This window comes from Emiliania huxleyi, assembly GCF_000372725.1.
Source record: "Emiliania huxleyi CCMP1516 unplaced genomic scaffold EMIHUscaffold_51, whole genome shotgun sequence".
Lineage (NCBI taxonomy): Eukaryota > Haptophyta > Isochrysidales > Noelaerhabdaceae > Emiliania > Emiliania huxleyi.
Genome location: NW_005198167.1, coordinates 544,672 through 564,057, shown reverse-complemented (window position 1 = coordinate 564,057; position 19,386 = coordinate 544,672). Strand labels below are relative to the sequence as shown.

The following is a 19,386-nucleotide window of genomic DNA, read 5'->3' as shown; positions in this document are numbered from 1 at the left end:
ATCCGCTCGTCACTATGATGAACCAGATTTATTCCACCGAGCTGGACCCTCTGCATGGGCGGCAAATGCCGGTTCTCCATTCCTCGAAGGAGCATCGCTTTTTCACCGTATCTCGCAACCTGGCCACGCCATATGTGCAGGCAGTCGCTCGGGCGAGAGCCTCGGCCATGAAGGCCGATGCGAAAATCCGCACCTCCTGTAGCGAGCAGTGTGCGGCCGCTCCACATGTTCATGCCGAACCAGCGCTCGAGAGGACACGTATTCCGCCGTATTCGGCCGTATTCGGCCGTATTCACTGTATTCGCCCCCCCTCGTATTCACGCGGTGCTCGGAATTCGCTGCACAAGACCGTCTCCCCGCCCTCACGTCGGCGTATTCAGCGCGTAGGCAGATATGCCCCGCTCGCCCTCCAGATCCACGTGCGGCGCAAGCTGCCGTCGGGGAAGGCGCGAGACACGAGCCGAGAATGCTCTGGGCGCACGGGAGTGCGAGCGAGTCTTTGCGTCGAGATCACACGCCCTCGATCGAGCGAGTCTTTGCGTCGAGATCACACACCGTCGAACCGTTTGCGTCGAGCTCGCTCTTACCCCGTCCCACTCTCCTAACGCCCCCCCCCCCCCCCCCTCTCCCCGTACTACCACCAGCCGGGCGAGCTCGAGCCGCTCCCCGTCGTCCTGCGGCACGTGCTCGAGGGTCTCCAGGCGGCCCTCGCACCTTCCGAGATCGACCGAGATCGACCGAGATCGACCGAGATCGACCGAGATCGACCGAGATTGACCGAGACTGCCTCGTTCTCGCCCAGGCGACCCTCGCCCAGTCCGGCGGCGGCGAGGAGAGCCGCGAGGACCTCCACCGCTTCGCCGTCCAGCGTCTGGTCACCGGACGGCCAGATGACCTCGGGACGGTTCCACATCTCCCCTTGGCCTGTGCCGCGACGCTGTGTCATGGACCGCCGACGTAGGCCTGTCGATTCGGCGCTTGGGCCGCACACTCGCGGCCTGCTGACTCCCGGTCTCGACATGACGGGACGTGAGTGAGCGAGTCTAGGCGCTCGGCATCATGACGTTCATGCGCGTGCCAGACGAGGCGCCATTCACAGCTCTCCATTCACAGCTCTCTATTCACAGATCTCTATTCACAGCTCATTCACCGCTCGGCATCCATGTCTCGTTCATGCGCGTGCCAGACGAGGTTCATAGTGCCTTCAGACTCTCTTTCTCTCTCGCACAACCTCGGCACCTTGCCCTTGTCGCACGCCTGCCACACTCTCTTCCCCGAAGGCGTCAGATCGCTGCCCCGCACTTGCGCTTTGAGTTCTGTATTCAGCCAATGGAGCCAGCCCCCCCTCGCACCGGCATGGCACATGGCACACACCACACACCTTGGTGTGTGTGCGTGTGTGTGTGGAGGCGTGTGAACGAGGACCCCCCCCCGCCTCGCGCTAGGTTGTCTACGCCGGCATGGCCGAGGGTCTCGCCGCCATCGAACGCGAGGTCGCGTCGCGAGGCAGCGACGACGACCGCGTCTGCCTCCGCTACATCCTCCACGCCCGCACCGGCGACCTCCCCCGCCGGCGTGTGGAGCAAGGGGGTGTAGCAGGTGGAGAGCACACGAGGCTGCACGAGACTGCGCGAGATTGCGCGAGAGTAGGTGGAGCAACGGGGTGATGGACGCGGGCAGGCCTGCCGGCATGGCGCTGCAGGACTTTGTCGATCTCCCAGACTCGATCACTGCGGGGCTGCGGGCACCGCACGTCTCGCGGCGCTCCGCCTCTACACGAGCGCAGCTTGAGTCAGAGGCGTCTTGAGGCTGCAATTAGGCACCGCACGTCGCGGCGCTGCGCCTCTACACGAGCGCAGCTTGAGTCAGAGGCGTCTTGAGGCTGCAATTAGGCACCGCACGTCGCGGCGCTGCGCCTCTACACGAGCGCAGCTTGAGTCAGAGGCGTCTTGAGGCTGCAATTAGGCACCGCACGTCGCGGCGCTGCGCCTCTACACGAGCGCAGCTTGAGTCAGAGGCGTCTTGAGGCTGCAATTAGGCACCGCACGTCGCGGCGCTGCGCCTCTACACGAGCGCAGCTTGAGTCAGAGGCGTCTTGAGGCTGCAATTAGGCACCGCACGTCGCGGCGCTGCGCCTCTACACGAGCGCAGCTTGAGTCAGAGGCGTCTTGAGGATGCAATTAGGCACCGCACGTCGCGGCGCTGCGCCTCTACACGAGCAACTGCTTCCGCAGCCTGAATACGCCGCTGCGATCCGCCGGCGAAGGAGGAGCCCCCTGTTCCCGGGGAGGCGAGATCACTCGAGATCGCCCGAGATCACCCGAGATTAGGCGAGGTGGAGTACCCCTTCCCCGTGACGCTCTCCTTCATCTCGGACGCCATCCGGCGCCTCCGCGCGGTCAACGCGTCGCAGCGCGGCGCCAGCGAGAGCCGCTCGGCCTGGCGCGCGAGATGCTGATGAAAACGACTGACGTTGGACCGCTGATGGCGTGACACGTCTAGGTGCCAACCAGCCGCTCGACTTGTGGCGCGGCATGGCCAACCTGGACGTGGCGGACGCCTTCCTCGCCGAGGGGGGGACAGAGTTCGCGCCGATGAGCACTACCAGCAGCCTCGAGGTCTGGGAGATAGGGAGATCACCAGCAGATCACCAGCAGCCTCGAGGTCGCCGTCTCCCGTCTCAGCTACACCTCCACGTCAGCTGCACCGCCTCTCTCATTTCGGCTACAGCTCCGCTACAGCTCGATTGCTCACACACCCTCGGCGAATGCATCCGCGACCCCCCCCCCCCCCCCCGAGGTTGCCATCGCCTACGCCCTTGGAGGCGGGAGCGGAGGTCTGCGGGGGCGGCGCGCGCTTCTGTTCAAGCTCCGCGCAAACTCGTTTATTGACCGCGGCGCAGACCTGAGCTACTGCTCGTGCTTTGCGGCCGAGGCGGAGGCGCATCTCTCCCCATATATCACCCTATATCTCTTTAGCTTTGCGGCCGAGGCGGAGGCGCGCGCGTGCGTGCCACGGACGCCCCTTGTGCACACGCGGCACAAGGCAGCACACACGCAGCACGCACAGCACGGGCAGGAAGGCGCAGCGTCGGTGGAGACACTCCCCCCGCTCTTCAGACACGAGTCGAAGACACGAGCCCATCACGTCCGCCGCTCGACGCCCTAGCTGTCGCCGTTTCGCGCCGCGCAGGTATGCTACCCGCCGCTCACTTTCCTCGCTCCGTCCGGGCGGCGGGAGGCGTTCGAGCACGGCGGCGTCACCTTCGAGGTCGTCGAGGTGCTGCCCTCCTTCTCGTCGTGACGGGGGAGAGGTGCCATCGGCACGCTAGCATCCATCGTCCATGCACCCTGAATCTAGCTCTGTGAATTTGTTTTGAAGAGGGGACTTGGGAGAACATGTGCATGTGCATGCACATGTACATGTTGTGTGACAGACAGACAACCCAAGGAGGCCCGAGCGTGTGGAGGGAGGGATGCGGATGAAGCTGAATTAGCCGTAACCCAACCCCTGGTTAGTGCATAGTGGGTCCTGTTAAACTGTGTTTGTTATGACCTCCCCCAATGAACACACCAGTGAGGGAGGGCGAGACGATCGAGGGGTCCCGTACCATGCGGAGTCGACCCTATCCAGTGCTATCGATGCCTGTCGGCTCTCCAATCTCGTCGCCGGCGTCAGGCCCGCATGGCGCGCTGCTCGATGGCAGCCTGCTCAGTACGCCTTGGACAATGACTTCTGCCTCGCTGCTCTTACTGCAGCCGCCTCCGGGGCCTGCGCCGGCCGCCTCGCTTCGCCAGTGCTGTCTACGCCTGCGACACGCGTGTCGGCTCGCCGCCCGCGTCGCCCGCGGCGGGCCCGCATGGCTCGCCGCTCGTCGGGAGCGTTCCCAGCAGTCTGCCTCACTCAGGGCGCCGCCGCCGCTGCGCGGGGCCGCCACCGGCGCTGCTGCCGTGAACGCTGCCGCCGTGTACGCCACCATCGCCTCTCTTCGTCGCCGATCTCGCCGACGCCGCTCGCCGCTCGCCGCCGCCCTGCCCTGCCCTGCCAGCCCTCGCACAAACAAACCAACACACACACACACACACACACACACACACACACACACACACACACACACACACACACACACACACACACACACACACACACACACACACACACAAAACACACCCTGCCCCCACCTCGAGCGCCCCGCGCCCTCCCGCCCCACGCCCTGCGCCTCACGCCTCGCGTCCCACGCACGCCCCGCGCCCCGCGCCCCCTCATCTCGCGCCTCACGCCTCCCCCCCCCCACCCTCTCAGGCATTTCTCCTCCCTGCTGCTCGCCGACTCCTCCTCCCCCCGCATGATCGACGACTACCCGTCCTTCAGCGACTCCTCCCTCCTCGGCGCCAACGTCTACTATACCCGTTCTGCCCGGTGAGGGGCGGGAGCGCAGCCATTCCAACGGCTGGGAAAGTTTCTGAACGGCCGTGCATGCGCCTGCATGCCGGCTTACTAAGAAGGTCCCTCGCTCCGGCTCCTCTCTCGGAAGACGCGCGCCGGCCGGGGGGGCTCGCTTGCGATCCCGCTCCAGCCAGAGGCCGCGTGAGGCCATTCCAACGGCCAGGCCGCTCGCACCTCGCTTAAGGCTGATTGGCTAGACGAGCGGCCCCTACCTCCAACGGGGCGGCCCGGGAACGCGTGGAACCTGCCCGCCTCGGGAGGTGGTTTGGCGCCGACGGACCGCCCTCTCCACCACCCTCGCCCAGGGATCTACAACGCTGTCTTAAGGTCCGACAGGTTCGGCACCGGGCACCGCCTCGGTATACAAAATGCGCCTGCGGGCGGCCCCTTACAGATCACAGATCACAGATACGCGAGAGTGGACCCGCCAAGCCCCGAACCCCGAAGCGCTCTCCCCCACTCGCACACACACACACCCGTCACCACCGACAGCGACACGTGCGCGACGCGGCCCGCAGTGCGGCGGTGCGGCGCGTGGCACGGCGTGCGCCAGAAAGTGGTCACTGCACTCTGCACACGCCGCGCTCGAGACGCGCCGCGCCCGCCCGTGCCCGCCGCGCGGTGACTCATGCTTTCTGACGTATCCCGTAATCCCAGCCGCCAGATGGCTCACGCGGCGCACTCCCATTACAGCTCATCCATGTCGGCATGCAGGTCTATCGGCTCCGGTGCAACCCACTGCCGACCCACTGCATTCGCATGCTTGTACCGTTTATGCTAGATGGAGTTGTCGCTGAGGCAGCTCGCTACGGCCTCGCGGCCGTCCGCCTCGACGAGGCACTCCTCGAGAGTCTCGGCATGTGAAGCGCTTGTCGGCTTCGGTGATGAGCGTGGAGGGGCAGCGAGTCGCATCGACGATGTACTTGTTATCCGTGACGTCGATCGGGTATTTGTTGAACGGCAGGAAGCACTCCTCGATTTGTGACAGGCCCTCTGCGGCCGACACGCATTCGTCGAGCGGCTCGCTCGAGGCCGATGGTGCAACGAATGTGCGCTTGGTCGCGGCCGTGCCTGCGGTCGGCACGGCATTGGACCTGAAGTGCGGCTTCCGAAGACGCGCGGCGGCCGTGCCTGGCATCATGACAACGTGCGCGCGGAGGTACACGCGAAGCCCCAACGCGAGAACCACCGTGAGCAACATGCAGCGGGAGCTGATCACCGCCGTCAATCATCACCGGAATTCGTTTCGCGCATTTGAATTTTACCATAAAACTCCCTCGCACAACACTGGGCACGGGACTGGCGCGCACTGGCACTAACACAGGTACACCATAAAAGAAGAAATAAGAAACGTACACTAGGCGGGAAGAGTGGCGACGGCTAGCAACATACCTTCCTTCCCGTGAAATCCCTGTGTGGTGGCCCAGCGAGGTCGGCATGCAACCGCTCGCCAGACAGAGCAGCGGCACGCGCCCTCACTCAAAGGGCGCGACGCCGCAAAAGCGGGCCGGCGTGGCCAAGCCTGGAGGCGCGATCGCCACGCCGACATGGCCGAACGGACGACGCCTCACATGCATGCCCTTCGCCCACCTCGCTCAAGGAAGCCCAGGTTCGCCGACTCAGTTGGCCAGTCAGAGTAGGTCGACGTAAGGCTTGCGCTTCTCCTCGTACTCCTCCTCGGTGATCGCGCCCGAGTCGAGTAGTTTCTTGAGCTTGGCCAGCTGCTCGGTCGGGTCCTCGCGTCCCATCTCCATTGGAGCGACCGGCACCGCGGTGGTCACGACGACCTGCTGCGGCGCCGACGTCAGCGCATCCTTGGCCGAGCGCAACAGCTGGATCACCTCCTGCGGATTGTCCACGAGCATCTGCATGAGCATGTTCGGTGTGCCGCTGCGGTGCTCAGACGAGTTTTGGCCGCCCGCAGTGGCGAGCGGGTGGCCCAGAGGCAGGCTGACAATCACCTGCTGCACAGGGAAGCACTGGGTGCCACACGCCGCGCCTGGCATGTCGAGGCTGAGCCCCGAGATGTCCTGATGAGGGACGTCGCCCGAGTCGCGGCCAGGCGTGCAGCAAACAAAGCCCAGTTCTTCGGCGTCCACCGACTTGTACAGACGCTTGTCAGTGATGATGTAGACGGTGCTCTTGAGAATCTTGTTGCCAGATTGAATGGCGGCGTAGAGGCAAGGCGAGCAGAGTAGGGCATGGGGCCAGAAACATCGCCAAGCAGCACGCCATCGGCTGCTTGACCGCGTTCTTGCGATTTTTATCGGATACGACATAAATGCCGAGGATGTTTTCGCCGGGCTGCACGATCTGGCGAGCTCGGTCCTTCGCCCACTGCGGGACGTCGCTCGAGCCCTTGGCAATGGTGACCGACATGGCTCCGGTAAGGTTCGGACCGTGTCTTCGGCGGCTCAGTTTTTCCCCGGAAATGAAGAAAACGCGCCGAAATAATAGAGCGCCACCGTTTTCTTGTTCTAAATTTCACGTGTCCAAGTCGAGGATCACCGGGCCCCCTTTAATCACGATCGCGACGTGATCCGCAGTTACGCGCGTCCCATCCGGTGGGGAGGACGGCACTGTACGCGGACCGCCGCAAGGTCCACCGGGGGGCGAGCCCCTGGCAGCCGCGCGCGATGGCGAGAGCGAGGGCACGCTGAATCGGCGGCGGTCGCCCAAGCAGGTTTTTATATGCCTTCCTCGCTCCGCCCGCTCGGGTGCGCGGTCGGCGCGGCCCTTCTCCTTCTCAACCTCAGCCTCCTCCTACTCGCTGCGCACTGCGTGCACGCACGCAGGCTCGTGGATACTCGGCCGCAGCCGTCACCGCTCAAAGAGCCAGCGGTGGCGGTGCCGTCATACGAGCATAGCCCCGCCAAGATGATGCTACCGCCACAAATCCGCGTGCCGTCGGTCGCTGACTGTGGCGGCACAGTGCGGTGGCCTTTCATTGCTGTGGCAATGTACTCGGCAGCATACACCGACAAAGAGCGGCGCCTCGCCGCGTCGTGCGTGAGAACCGGCACATGCTACTCGTCGTCGCTCGTTCCGCCAGATACGTTTGGAGATGCGACGTCCGATGACGTCTTCCGCCGACGGCTGATCGCAACAAAGCCGCTCTTCATCTTGCGCACGCTCGAGGCGTCGCCCGTGCCTGTCGCATGGATGGATGTCGACCTCGAGCTGATGAAATACCCATCGCTCTTCCTGCCGGGTGCGTGGGTGCCGCCCCGCGATGCGTTGCTCTGGAACTGGCGCGCCAATGAGACGGCCAACCTGCAAAGCTTTGGCGGCCGCCGCCTCAAAATGGCGTCTGGAGTCGCCTTCTTCAACCGCACGGCCGCGGCCCGTGCGCTGTTGCGCGGCTGGGCGCAGGCAATGGCATACGAGCCAAACGCCCTATCCGCTGATGATCTGACCATGGATCTGCTGGTGAATAAGGATGCGTGGATCGATCGTGCCTCCTTCGGCTGGCTCCCCGCTGCATATCTGCGCACGCTGGCGCAGTCGCTCCACGCGCATGTTGACCCTGTGATTGAGCATGACGCGGGAAGACCACCGGGCCTCAACGGTATGGGCGGCACGTTCCCGGTGCTGCCGCCGCACGCGCAGCCGTTTTGATCGCTTTCGCCGGGCTCGTTGCGCCACCACCGCCGGTTCGGCGATCTTTAGGGACCCGCGCGCATTGCGCGCATCCTCACATCTCTGGACGAGGTCCCGGCCACGCGGTACGGTCGAGCAGCGACAGCACCGTCAGGATCGAAGAGGCGGGAGTGTTATCGCAGCAGACGCTCCTCATCTACTTGAACGAGAGGGCCTTCACCGACGCTGGGGGCGTGGTGGCGGCGACGATGCGGGCAATGGACGCTAGGCTGCCGATCGTGCTGGTGCACGCGGCAGGATGAGGAGCGGGGCGCTTGCGTCCTTGCGCGCTATTTTGACCTTGCGCCGGGCGTGCTCAGCAGCCTCCATTCAAGCTGTTTCATCTGGTGGCGGTGCCTCTCCACCCCGCTCCCCGGCGCGGACCATTGCACGATCAGGTGCGCAACTCGTCTCATGCCGTTAAGAGACGTGATGTGATGAGTGCACATTGGACTTCACATTGGCACTGGCACATGGCACAGAAGCCCGAACGTTCCGAGCGCACCGGCTCTTGCGAGGGCCCCGTACGGCATGCCATCTGGTTCAGAACCAGCGGCACGCGGCTGCGGAAGCGGCAAGCGGCTGCGCGGCAGACTCGCGGCGGTGCCGCATTCTGGTCTCTCCACTTCCCCCCCCCCCCCCCCCCTGTCGTCTCTTGTCGCGTTGTGAACGTAATAAGGTGTGCCGCTCTCTTGTCACTATCCATGTGGGTGTGGGAGATAGTAACAAAGAAACCGGAACATAAGGTGAGAGCGCCCCGCGGGTCCCGCCGTTCGAACTCTCGAGGCCGTCTCGAGACGGTCCTCGGTCGCCGCAACCGTGCCTCTCGTCAAAGGTGTCGCGCATCAGAACAAAGAAAGAACCAAGGGTAGGTCGCGCATCAGAACCACGCGCCTCCACCTATCTAGACCGGACGCGGAACCATCCACATCATCACTGGCTCGCGGCAGTAAGGGCACTCTCGCATCAGCTCAGAGCATGGCCCGCAAGCGCACAAGTGCCCGCACGGAACCGCAGCATGCGACTTGACTCTCGCGAAACACACGATGCACGTGGTCTCGCCCCCCATCGTGGACTCGGGGGCAGCCGGCCGCCCCGTGTCGAGGCCGGCGTCCGCTAGTGAGACGGCAGCGAGCGGCTCGGTGACTGGCAGATGCTGCTCCGCCTCGCCCGCCTCTGGCCCGATCAAGCGCTCGATGGCGCCGACCCGCTCCTCGAGGCTGCCCTCGGTCGCCGTGCCGAGGCTCGCCTCCAGCCGCTCGACACGCCGCGGCAAGTCCCCGCCGCCGCCGGCCGACTCGCTGCTCACCGCCTCCTCGCACCGCGACACCCGACGCGCCAGCGCCTCCTCCTCCGCATCCACCTCTGACCGGCGCAACGCCTCTGCCAGCTCCGCATCCTCGCGCAGCGCCGCCTGCTCTGCCGCACCCGCTAGCTCTGCCGCCTCTCGCTCCGCCCGCCTCGCCGCCTCCTGCTCAGCAGCCAGCCGCGCCGCCTTCTCCTCCTGCTCTCGCAGCTCTGCCGCAGCCCGCGCCCTCCGCTCCTCCTCGAGCTTCAAGGCGGACGGCGCCTTCTTGGCCTTATTGTTCTTCGCCTTGGCCTCCTTCTTGGCCGCCGTTGCCTCCACCGCCTTTGCGCGCCGCCTCGCCTTCTCCTCCTCCGCCCTCCTGTCCGCAGCCTCCTTCTCGCGCCGCGCCGCCTCTGCCTGAGCGGCTTTGCGCGCCGCCGCGGCCGCCCGCTGCTCCTCTCGCTGCGCCTCCTCTGCTGCTCGTCTCTCCGCCTCCCTCGCCCGCAGCGTCTCCTCTGCTGCCGCGCGCTCAGCGGCCAGCTTTGCCTCCGCCTCCGCCGCAATGGCTCGCCTCTGCTCCTCCAGCGCCGCAGCGTCCGCCGCCCGGCGCGCCTCGTCCGCCACTCGCTCTGCTTCGCGCTGTCGTGCCGCCTGCTCGCGCTCTCGCGCCGCCGCCGCCGCCTCCCGCTCGCGCTGCTCGCGCCGCCCCTTGGCCTCGCGCGCCTTCTCGGCCGCTTTCTCGGCCGCCTCCGCCGCCCTCAGCGCCGCTGCGTGCTCTGTGAGAGCGCGCACACACCCGGCGTGGTCCGTTTCAGGAGCACTGGCGGCGTCGGCAGTAGCTAGCACCTTGGCCGCCTCCTCCTTGGCGATCTGCAGCGCGGACATACCGTCTGCAGAGCGAGCCTTTGCATCTGCGCCAGCCCGAAGCAGGCGGATCACGACGGCGGGGTGGCCGCTATACGCGGCGCTCATCAGCGCGGTGGCGCCGTTGCTGTTCTGCAAGTTGACCTCAGCGCCGTGCTGCAGCAGCAGGTCAACCACCCGCTCGTGGCCTTCGTCGGCGGCGAGCACCAGCGCGGTGCCGCCCTCGCTGCTCTGCAGGTTGATCTCAGCGCCGTGCTGCAGCAGCAGCTCGACCACCCGCTCGCGGTTTTTGTTGGCGGCGAGCATCAGTGCGGTGCCGCCGCCGCTGTCCTCCTTGTTGACCTCAGCGCCGTGCTGCAGCAGCAGCTCGACCATCCGCTCGTGGCCGTTGCGGGCGGCGCACATCAGCGCGGTGGCGCCGTTGCTGTTCTGCAGGTTGACCTCAGCGCCGTGCTGCAGCAGCAACTCGATCACCCGCTCGTGGCCTTGGCTCGCGGCATCTATCAGCGCGGTGAAGCCGCCGCTGTTCTGGTTGACCTCCGCACCATGCCGCAGCAGCAACTGGATCACCCGCTCGTGGCCGTAGCCGGCGGCGTTTATCAGCGCGGTGCCGCCTTTGTTGTTCTGCAGGTTGATCTCCGCGCCGTGCTGCAGCAGCAGCTCAACCAACCGCTCGCAGCCGTTGCCGGCGGCACCCATCAGCAGCGTGACGCCGCGGCTGTCCGGCAGGTTGACCTCAGCGCCGCGCTGTATCAGCAAGTCGATCACCTGCTCGTGGCCGTTGCGGGCGGCGCACATCAGCGCGGTGACGCCGTCGCTGCTCTGCAGGTTGATCTCCGCGCCGTGCCGCAGCAGCAACTCGACCACCCGCTCGTGGCCTTCCTGGGCGGCAGTCATCAGCGCGGTGAAGCCGTCGCTGTTCTGCAGGTTGATCTCCGCGCCGTGCCGTATCAGCAGCTCGACCACCCGCTGGTGGCCTTCGTCGGCGGCGTACATCAGCGAGGTGCCGCCTTCGCTGCTCGGCAGGTTGATCTCCGCGCTGTGCCGTATCAGCAGCTCGACCACCCGCTCGTGGCCTTGGCTGGCGGCGTGCATCAGCGCAGAGTAGCCGTTGCTGCTTTGCAGGTTGATCGCCGCGCCGTGCCGTATCAGCAGCTCGACCACCCGCTGGTGGCCTTCGTCGGCGGCGTACATCAGCGAGGTGCAGCCTTCGCTGCTCGGCAGGTTGATCTCCGCGCTGTGCCGCAGCAGCAGCTCGACCACCCGCTCGTGGCCTTGGCTGGCGGCGTGCATCAGCGCAGAGTAGCCGTTGCTGCTTTGCAGGTTGATCGCCGCGCCGTGCTTCAGCAGCAGCTCAACCACCCGCTCGTGGCCGTAGCAGGCGGCGTGCATCAGCAGCGTGAGGCCGCTCAAGCCGCCTCTCTCGTACGTCGCGTTGACCCGCCCGCCGCCATCAAGCCACGCCAGCACCGCCACCTCCTCGCCTCGCTCAGCCGCTAGCACGGCCGCGTCGGAGCAGCTCAGGGAATCTGCGCCGCTGCTAAGCTCGCGTGCCCCTGGGGGGCCGGCGCTAAGCTTTGCCTCCACCATCGCTGGGTTCCGGCTCTTTGGAGGTAGGGCGGGCTGTAAAGAATTTGCGGGGGAGGTAAGCGTGCAGTGTCCTGTCCGAGCATATGCCTCGGTCGTGTGCTTGGATTTTTGGTACTGAGTGTCGGGCCGTGCATTCCATGCTGCCCACACCCACTGCTCGTTCTCAGGGTGGCATATTCCTGTTCACACCCACACACGGGGTAATCACCTCCCGCTCCCCCATGAATGTGAATCGCCGAACTTGAACGGCGGGCGCTTGACGAACCAGGGGGGAACGGGCGTGGCAACCACAACCACGTCGGGCGTGGTTGTGGCAACTCATGATCGAACCAGCGACTCAACAACAGGAGCGAGTGCACTGAGCCGGTCACGCGGTGCCCGTACCGCTTCCCAAACGGTGAGGTCTGTGGCAAGGACCACCACATCAAGCACTGCTGGTACAAGAACCCGAAGCTGTGCTACAGCAAGAAGATCCGGGATGAGATCCTGGAAAAGATCGCCGACTCAGCTTCCAAAGCAAATGAGGAGCAAGATGACGGTGTTGTTCAGCACTACCTCGCCACGGCCGAGGACGAATACTACGAGGGTGAATCTGCAGATGGCATTGAAGAGGCATAGGACAATTTGCCTGCCGCCCCTGCAAATTGCCAACGGACAGGCGCTGGGACTCTCCTCTCACGCATGAATAGACAAGACGTCCATCCCGTAGAGAGATGGTGAGCAGACGGAGGTTGCGTCGCCGTACTCATTCAGCATGACACCATAGCTTAGGAACGAGCTAATACATATGCAACGACTAGGATGTTCGGGCATCGGCTAGTCGTTGGGGGGGTGCGCTGCTCGTTCTCAGGGTGGCATATTCCTGTTCACACCCACACACGGGGTAATCACCTCCCGCTCCCCCATGAATGTGAATCGCCGAACTTGAACGGCGGGCGCTTGACGAACCAGGGGGGAACGGGCGTGGCAACCACAACCACGTCGGGCGTGGTTGTGGCAACTCATGATCGAACCAGCGACTCATAGAGTCGAACCACGACTCATAGAGTCGAACGTAACCACGGCGGACGTGGTAGTGGCAACCACGGCGGACGTGGTTGTGGTCGGTCATGATAAAACCGGAAAGGAATAACAAAAGCCACCCCCACGACTGAAAAGTCTTAATGGACCTGTCCTAGACTCTGTGGCTGAAGTAGCGTGTGCGTCGAAGCCACAAGAGGGCTGGCGTCGTCCGGAGTTCCTTGAGAGGGGGGTTGGCGTATTTTAGTTTCCTTGAACGGTTGATGAGACTGTGAAACGATCGCCGCAAGGGGCGTGAACGCACAAGTGCGTAATGACCGCAAGTGGTCGTGAACACCCCAAGGGGTGTGAAAGTAAATACTCCACTTATTCACAGATACCATACCAGCAAAGTACCCGAATCCAACTCCACGTGCCCAAGCGCACACCGGCCGGAGCGCCACCGGGGGGTGCCGCCCTCCCGTTCATGAGCCCAACAACACGAACGCTATCCATCCTCACCGGCCCCCATCCCCGTGGTCGGCCTCGCTCGCCGCGCCAAGCCGCGGTCCGGTCGTCCGCCCGGCGGCCAAGCCCAAGGGCGGGGAGGGGGCCACCCGCGCTCGCGCAGACCCACACCCCCGCCGCTGGTAGCCTGGTACTCGAGCTGGCCGGCTTCTGCAAGCAGACGCTGAGGGCCCAACAGGAGAATCGGCTTTTTGGGTTGGGTTGGGTTGTTGGGTCGGGTTGGGTTGTTCCGCGTAAGGTTGGGTCGTCGGCGCGAATGGTGAGGTCTCGACCGCCGCCGCTCACGCCAGCGGACGGCCACTGCCGGTGTTTTTGGCTTCGCCACCGTCCAAGGCGTGCGCCATGCGCTCGCCGGCATCGAGCGAGCACGCCTGTCCGACGAGCGGCTTGCTGTGCGGACGCCTTCTTGTGGCTCTCGTCGACGGAGCGTTTTGCGTCCCGGCGGGTGGGAGAATATGTGATAGGAACGAGTGTATCGCTTTGACGGGTCGACCGTACTTGTTATCAAGACTGATATGACGCACACAGTGACACATCAGACGACACATGCTCTGTGCAGCGCGAGGCATATCCTGGCAACCTCCGCGTTGAGCTCACGGCCCTTCTCCGAGCCGAGCGGCTCTTTATCCTTGCCCATCATGACCTGCGTCCCGTTTCTGTCGGACAGCGCCCGTGTCCCGGCCTCAAACTCGTCCCACCGCAGTAGAACCTCGAGGCGAAAATAAAATTAAAACTGTATTCTCCCTCTCTCTCTCTCTCTCTAAACTCTGAGGCGCGAGGAGGGCGGCGACCTCGACCGACTATGGAGGCCGTCGTCGCCAGACGACGCAGGGCAGAAGACGGTGAGGCGGAGCAGACGTGCAGGGCGAGACGAGGGAGGGAGCAGGACTTTGCGGAGATCAGCAGGACGGGATGTACGAAGAGATTAGGAGCAGGGCAGGGACCCGAGGGGCCATGTGGAAGACGGCTAGTGCTAGTCCCCCATCGGGAGGACGACCCCGGCTAGTCGCCGACCACACCCACAAAGAATTTTACAACAAAGAACCCTGCACAAAGATCCACCGCACAGTAGAGAGGTGTCCGTTTTTATGTTTATTCCGGCGCGCCGTGACCGTCGGCCCCCGGACTCGGTTCTTCGCGGCCTGCGCCGGAGAGTTGGCGGTCGTGCGCTGGGTGGTGATCGTCATCTGTCTGCTCTGCTGTGCTTCTCGCTCGTGCGTCCTTGGACTTGTGCTGACCTCCTTTCACCTCCTGCTCTCCTATGCCACGTGGCTGTGTGTGTTTGGGTTTCTATGTTTGCGATTTGGATTTTGGATTTTCCATTGCACTTTGTTTATTTATTTATTCTCTCTAAACTCTCACTCGAAATCTCTCTCTCTCTCTCTCTCTCTCTCTCTCTCTCTCTCTCTCTCTCTCTCTCTCTCTCTCTCTCTCTCTCTCTCTCTCTCTCTCTCTCTCTCTCTCTCTCTCTCTCTCTCTCTCCCCGCTCTCTCTCATGTCAAAAAACAAACAGTTGTTTGGTATTGCTAAAAATCTCTCTCTCTCATGTCTCAAAATCTCTCTCTCAGAAGCGGAGCACACACGAAGTCGGCACAACAAAAATCCCCTTTGCAGCCAAGCCTACAAGGCACCTAATTTCACGTTGTAGAGCGCCTCTACATCGCTCTACATCTGCATCGCTCTGTCCCGCGGCGGATGTAGAGCTCTACAGCTCTACAGCGCTCTAGAGCGCTCTCCAGCGCTCTACATCTCTACAGCTCTACAGCGCTCTACACTCTACATCCTCTACACCCTCCCTCAGACCACGCCCTCCTGCCCCTCCTTGTCGAGAAGGTCGAAGTAGTGGCCGTGCGCGTTGGCCGTGCGCCGCTGCTCCTCCACCGAGTCGCAGCCCAGCGCACTCTCGATGCCCTGGATGTACTCGTGCGCCGCGGCGACCGACTCGGCGCGCTTGGGCCAGACCAGCTCCTTCTTCGCCATGTCCAGCCACTGCGGCTGCCACAAGTCGGCCGCCATCGGGTGCTGGCCGCCGTCCTTCTCGTAGCGGAGCACGGCGCTGAAGGCGTTGCCTCCGAAGATGACGCCTAGAGGGCATGCATGCCGTGAAGAGTGGGGCGGAGGCTCCCACGTCACTCCGGCGACCCGCGGATGCCTACGAGGGGTCAAGAGAGCTGTGGCCGGCGAGGACTCGCGGAGAGGGGCAGCTGCGGTGCGTCGCACCTGGGGGATGAGAGGGTCTCAGGCGAAGGTGGGGCGGGGCGGGGCGGGGCGGGGGGGGGGGGGGGAGGAGGCGTTGGCCTTTATACGCTTTTCTCGCCGAGGACTATCTATATTCTTTTTGCGCCAGTCCCGTGCCCAGTGTTGTGCGAGGGAGTTTTGTTGTAAGATTCTTTTTGCGTATTCTTTCCGTATTCTTGTCCAAATGGTCTATATTCTCGAATATGGCAAGAATGTGGCTCCAAATAGGGCCTATATTCTCGAATATTCCTTATATTCCGGCTGAAAATCGCTGAAAATCGCTTCGAAAAAGAATATAGAATATGAAGAAAAGCGTATAAAGCAGGTACTGTACTTGGCTAAAGTCTGTGCAGCTTGTCGGGATCACGATCCCGGCGTGAACACGACTAACTGACGGATCCGCTCCTGACAGTGGCATGCACCGCGCCGCGGCGCGTGCCACTGTCTTTGTTTGAAGTAAAAAGTCGAATCAGAGCGCCGTCGGCGCTCATCCCCGATTTCCTCCCCCGGCCCCCCGTCCGGCACCGCTCCGGGACGCACGCCGGCGAAGCACCATCAAGCTGCTGTACGGCCCCGGCATCGCCTTCCCAGGCTTAGCTAGACTGAGTGAGAGATATTGTGCACATGGTCAGTCTCTACAATATATACACTGGCACTGAACCTCCCAGAGCTCGTCCCGGTCCGTCACGGCCATCCTCGGCCTCCGGAGGGCGGAGGGCCCCCGGCCGCGGCCGGCGCGGTGCGGCGGCGTCACAAATCCGACCGCAGAGCACCGGGACGCGGTCGGGGGATCTGAGGCCCAGTGAGGCGTATGCATTGCCCATCCAGGGCTATCACCTGGACCTATCAACAGGCGCCTGCGGCGCCGTGGTCAGGAGCTGCTGTTCACAGCTGCACAGACTTTGGTACGGCACAGTACGGCACAGTACGGACAGCACGGGGGCCAAAGGAGGTGGGCAGGCGAGCTCCGTGCTGTCCGTAGGACAAACTCCCCGCCACCTCCGCCTGCAAGCACGAATTGATGCCGATCTGGGGCGACGCTGTCGCCTTCTACTCAGTGCTAGGCGTCAGCTTCATCGCCCTTCTGCTCCGCACTCTGCTTGCGCAGCCGCTCCTGCCGTTCAGACTCGACGACGCTGAGTGGTCATCGACGTGGCTGCTCACGACAGTTGCCGATTACTACGTCTCCACGCTCTGCCTGTGCGGCGTCATTGTGGCCACCGACGGCTGGCGCGTAGGAGGATTGTGGGCGGCTCTGTGTTGTGTGCTTGGCAGCGCCTTCGCCTGCTTGTGGGTGGTCCGCCGACTGCTGCAGCGCGGCACGCTGCGCCTAGCGGGCAGCGCGGACGGCGCGTTTGCGTACGATTGAGGAGGATCCGCGAGCGGCACATGACATTCCCCGGTCAGCAGTTTTTGTACAAAGGAGAGGGGGTGCGGCGGCCTGTGCTACGTACTCTCTCTATCTGTCTATCTCTCTCTCTGTCTCTCCTGCTGAGTGCTGAAGAGCAGTGCTGTGTAAATTATTCTGATAAAATAGCAATCTCAAACCATAGACGTCGGGGACGAGACGGCCGGCGCCCCAGCCGGAGCCGCGCCCGCCTCTCGCGGGGGGCGACATCCGGGGGTGGAGGAGGAGGCCACGGAGCTGCGCCGGGGGAGCGCTGCCGGCTCGCCGCTCACCCCGCGCTGCACCCACCACCCGCTGGCCTCCTCGCTCGTCGCGGAGAGGGTGCTTGTGGAGGCGGATCGCCGGGCGCCGCCCATTGGAGCGAGCGAGATCTCCAGCCCGCTCACCGCCTCGCGGGCGAGGCCCTGGCTGTGCGCCGGAGAGAGGTGCTGCGCCTCCGCGTCGCCGCCCGTCCCACCGGCCGCCGAGCCGCCGCGAGTCTGCCGCGCAGCCGCTTGCCGCTTCCGCAGCCGCGTGCCGCTGCGGATGCTCGCGAGCGCGCCCCCTCCCGTCGCGTTGCCGCTCGCGCCCGCCGCGCTGGCGGCGGCGATGGCGGCGGGGCTGGCGGCGGTGGGCGTCGTGCCGCGCCGGTGTGCGGTCAGCGTCCTGCACGCTTGCAGCTTCGCGCGGGTGCGCTGCCACGCCGGCGACAGGGCGGCGAGCATCACCTGTTCCTCGCCCGCCCGCCCCTGCTCGTCCTCGCCCTCGCTGTGCGCCGGATCAAACGCGGCGCTCACGCCGCGCCCGCCCACGACGCCGTCGTCCTCGTCCTCGTCCTCGTCCTCCTCGTCCTCCTCACCACTAGGGCGCGTGAGGGGCGGGCCGGGAAGCGCGCAGCAGGCGGGCGAGCAGCAAGTCGCGAGGGCGGAGGAGGCGCCGCGGTAGAGCCGCCGTGCGACGGCCGCCGGGTAAGCGAGCGGCCCGCCGGGGAAGAGGCCAAAGAGAGTGAAGAGGAAGATGCCGCCCGCGTTGTTGAGGACGGAGGTGACGAGAAGCATGTGCGCCACCGAGCCACGGACATCGGCGCCGGCAAAGGCGGCGACGGCGACCGAGGCGGAGGAGAGGAGGCGCGTCGCGCCGATGATGGCGAGGATCTCGACGCGAGTGGCGGCGGTGATTAATTAATTAAGGCGGTAATTAATTAAGGTAATTAATTAAGGCGCACCTCGACACGGAGGGAGAAGGAGTGGGTGGACAGCTCGCCGTGGCGCGAGGATAGGTCGGCGGGCACCAGCGACCCCTCGGCTCGCGCGCGGTGGTAGACGATGGTTGCGAGGCCGGCGGCGTGCGCCGCGGCGAATGCGGCGTAGACGACGCCGGCGACCAGCGACTGCGAGGCGGCGAGGGCGCCGTGCGCCACAGAGAAGGGGAGCCACATGTGCACAAACGGCTCGACGGGGTAGCCGAGAGCCGCCCAAGGCAGGGTCATCGCCAGCCCGAAGCAGCCGACCGCGCACACCGCGCCCGCCTCAGACCCCCTCGCCCGCCCTCCGCTCCCTCTGCCGCGGTCGGCGGCCGCGGAGCTGTGCTGAAGCTTGTCGTGCGCCGCCACGCCGACGACCGACGCCCGAGAGCGCAGACGGTCGGGGCGGCGCATCGCGGGCGCGCTGGGCAGCATGTCCCGCGAGCTGCCGCCCAGCCGCGCGATCTGCCAGCTTCCGGCGGCCCTTCGCGGCAGCGTCGCGGGGCTGCTCTGCTCAGCAAAAGAGCGCTGGGCTCTCTTCCGCCACTGCGACGCGATCAGCGCGGCGCGCGCCTGGCGCATCGCCTCGACCCGCGCTCGCTCGCGCCGCTGCGAGAGCGAGCGGAGGCGCAGCGCCTATCTCGCAACCACGCGCACCCCTGTCACGCGCGCTCCGGTCACACCGCCCCTGTGAGGGGGGGAGCGAAGGGGGGGGGTCGCCTCCCCCACCACCACCCGCAGCAGCGCCGCCTCCTTGGCCCATCGGAGCACGTTGATCAGCTCGAAGATGAGCCGCTCCCGCTCACTCGCCGGCTCGTGCCCGCCTCCAGCGTCCGGCCCCTGCTCGTACCCCCCGTGGGGCGACGAGGGCGGCGGCGGCGGCGGCGAGAACCAAGCCTGCGTGAGGAAGTCACCAACGTCAGGTCGCGAGTCTAACCCACCCGCCACCCCAATCCCCCTAACCCCCCCTCTACCCCCCCTCTACCCCCCCTTTACCCCCCCCCCCCCCCCCACAAGCTCGCAAGCCTTGTGCCGTGTATTCAGAGCACCGCGTGAGTACACGGGCTGACTGCAGCGGAGTACAGCCGAGTAGGAGTCCACTCTCGAGCTCGTCGGACGCACACAGATCTGACTCCGCATCTAGAGAGAGCCACACCGGGTCGG

General features: G+C 64.9%; 3 protein-coding genes across 3 annotated transcripts; 1 reads left to right on the top strand and 2 right to left on the bottom strand.

Annotated features, from left to right (window-relative positions):
* Positions 1-2,534: 2,534 nt before the first annotated feature.
* On the top strand, positions 2,535-3,400 carry EMIHUDRAFT_451868 (hypothetical protein; the record flags this gene model as incomplete). Its single annotated transcript, XM_005766505.1, has 3 exons — positions 2,535-2,618; positions 2,800-3,093; positions 3,193-3,400. 3 exons carry the CDS (start codon positions 2,535-2,537, stop codon positions 3,301-3,303), a joined length of 489 nt encoding a protein of 162 aa, XP_005766562.1. The 3' UTR covers positions 3,304-3,400.
* Positions 3,401-5,788: 2,388 nt separating this feature from the next.
* On the bottom strand, positions 5,789-6,517 carry EMIHUDRAFT_356774 (hypothetical protein). The gene has a single exon (XM_005766504.1). The coding sequence runs from the start codon at positions 6,321-6,323 to the stop codon at positions 6,078-6,080; it is 246 nt and encodes an 81-aa protein (XP_005766561.1). The 5' UTR covers positions 6,324-6,517; the 3' UTR covers positions 5,789-6,077.
* Positions 6,518-8,989: 2,472 nt separating this feature from the next.
* Positions 8,990-11,966, bottom strand: EMIHUDRAFT_212152 (hypothetical protein; the record flags this gene model as incomplete). Its single annotated transcript, XM_005766503.1, has 2 exons — positions 8,990-9,786; positions 11,825-11,966. The coding sequence occupies 2 exons, from the start codon at positions 11,964-11,966 to the stop codon at positions 8,990-8,992; spliced, it is 939 nt and encodes a 312-aa protein (XP_005766560.1).
* Positions 11,967-19,386: the final 7,420 nt, after the last annotated feature.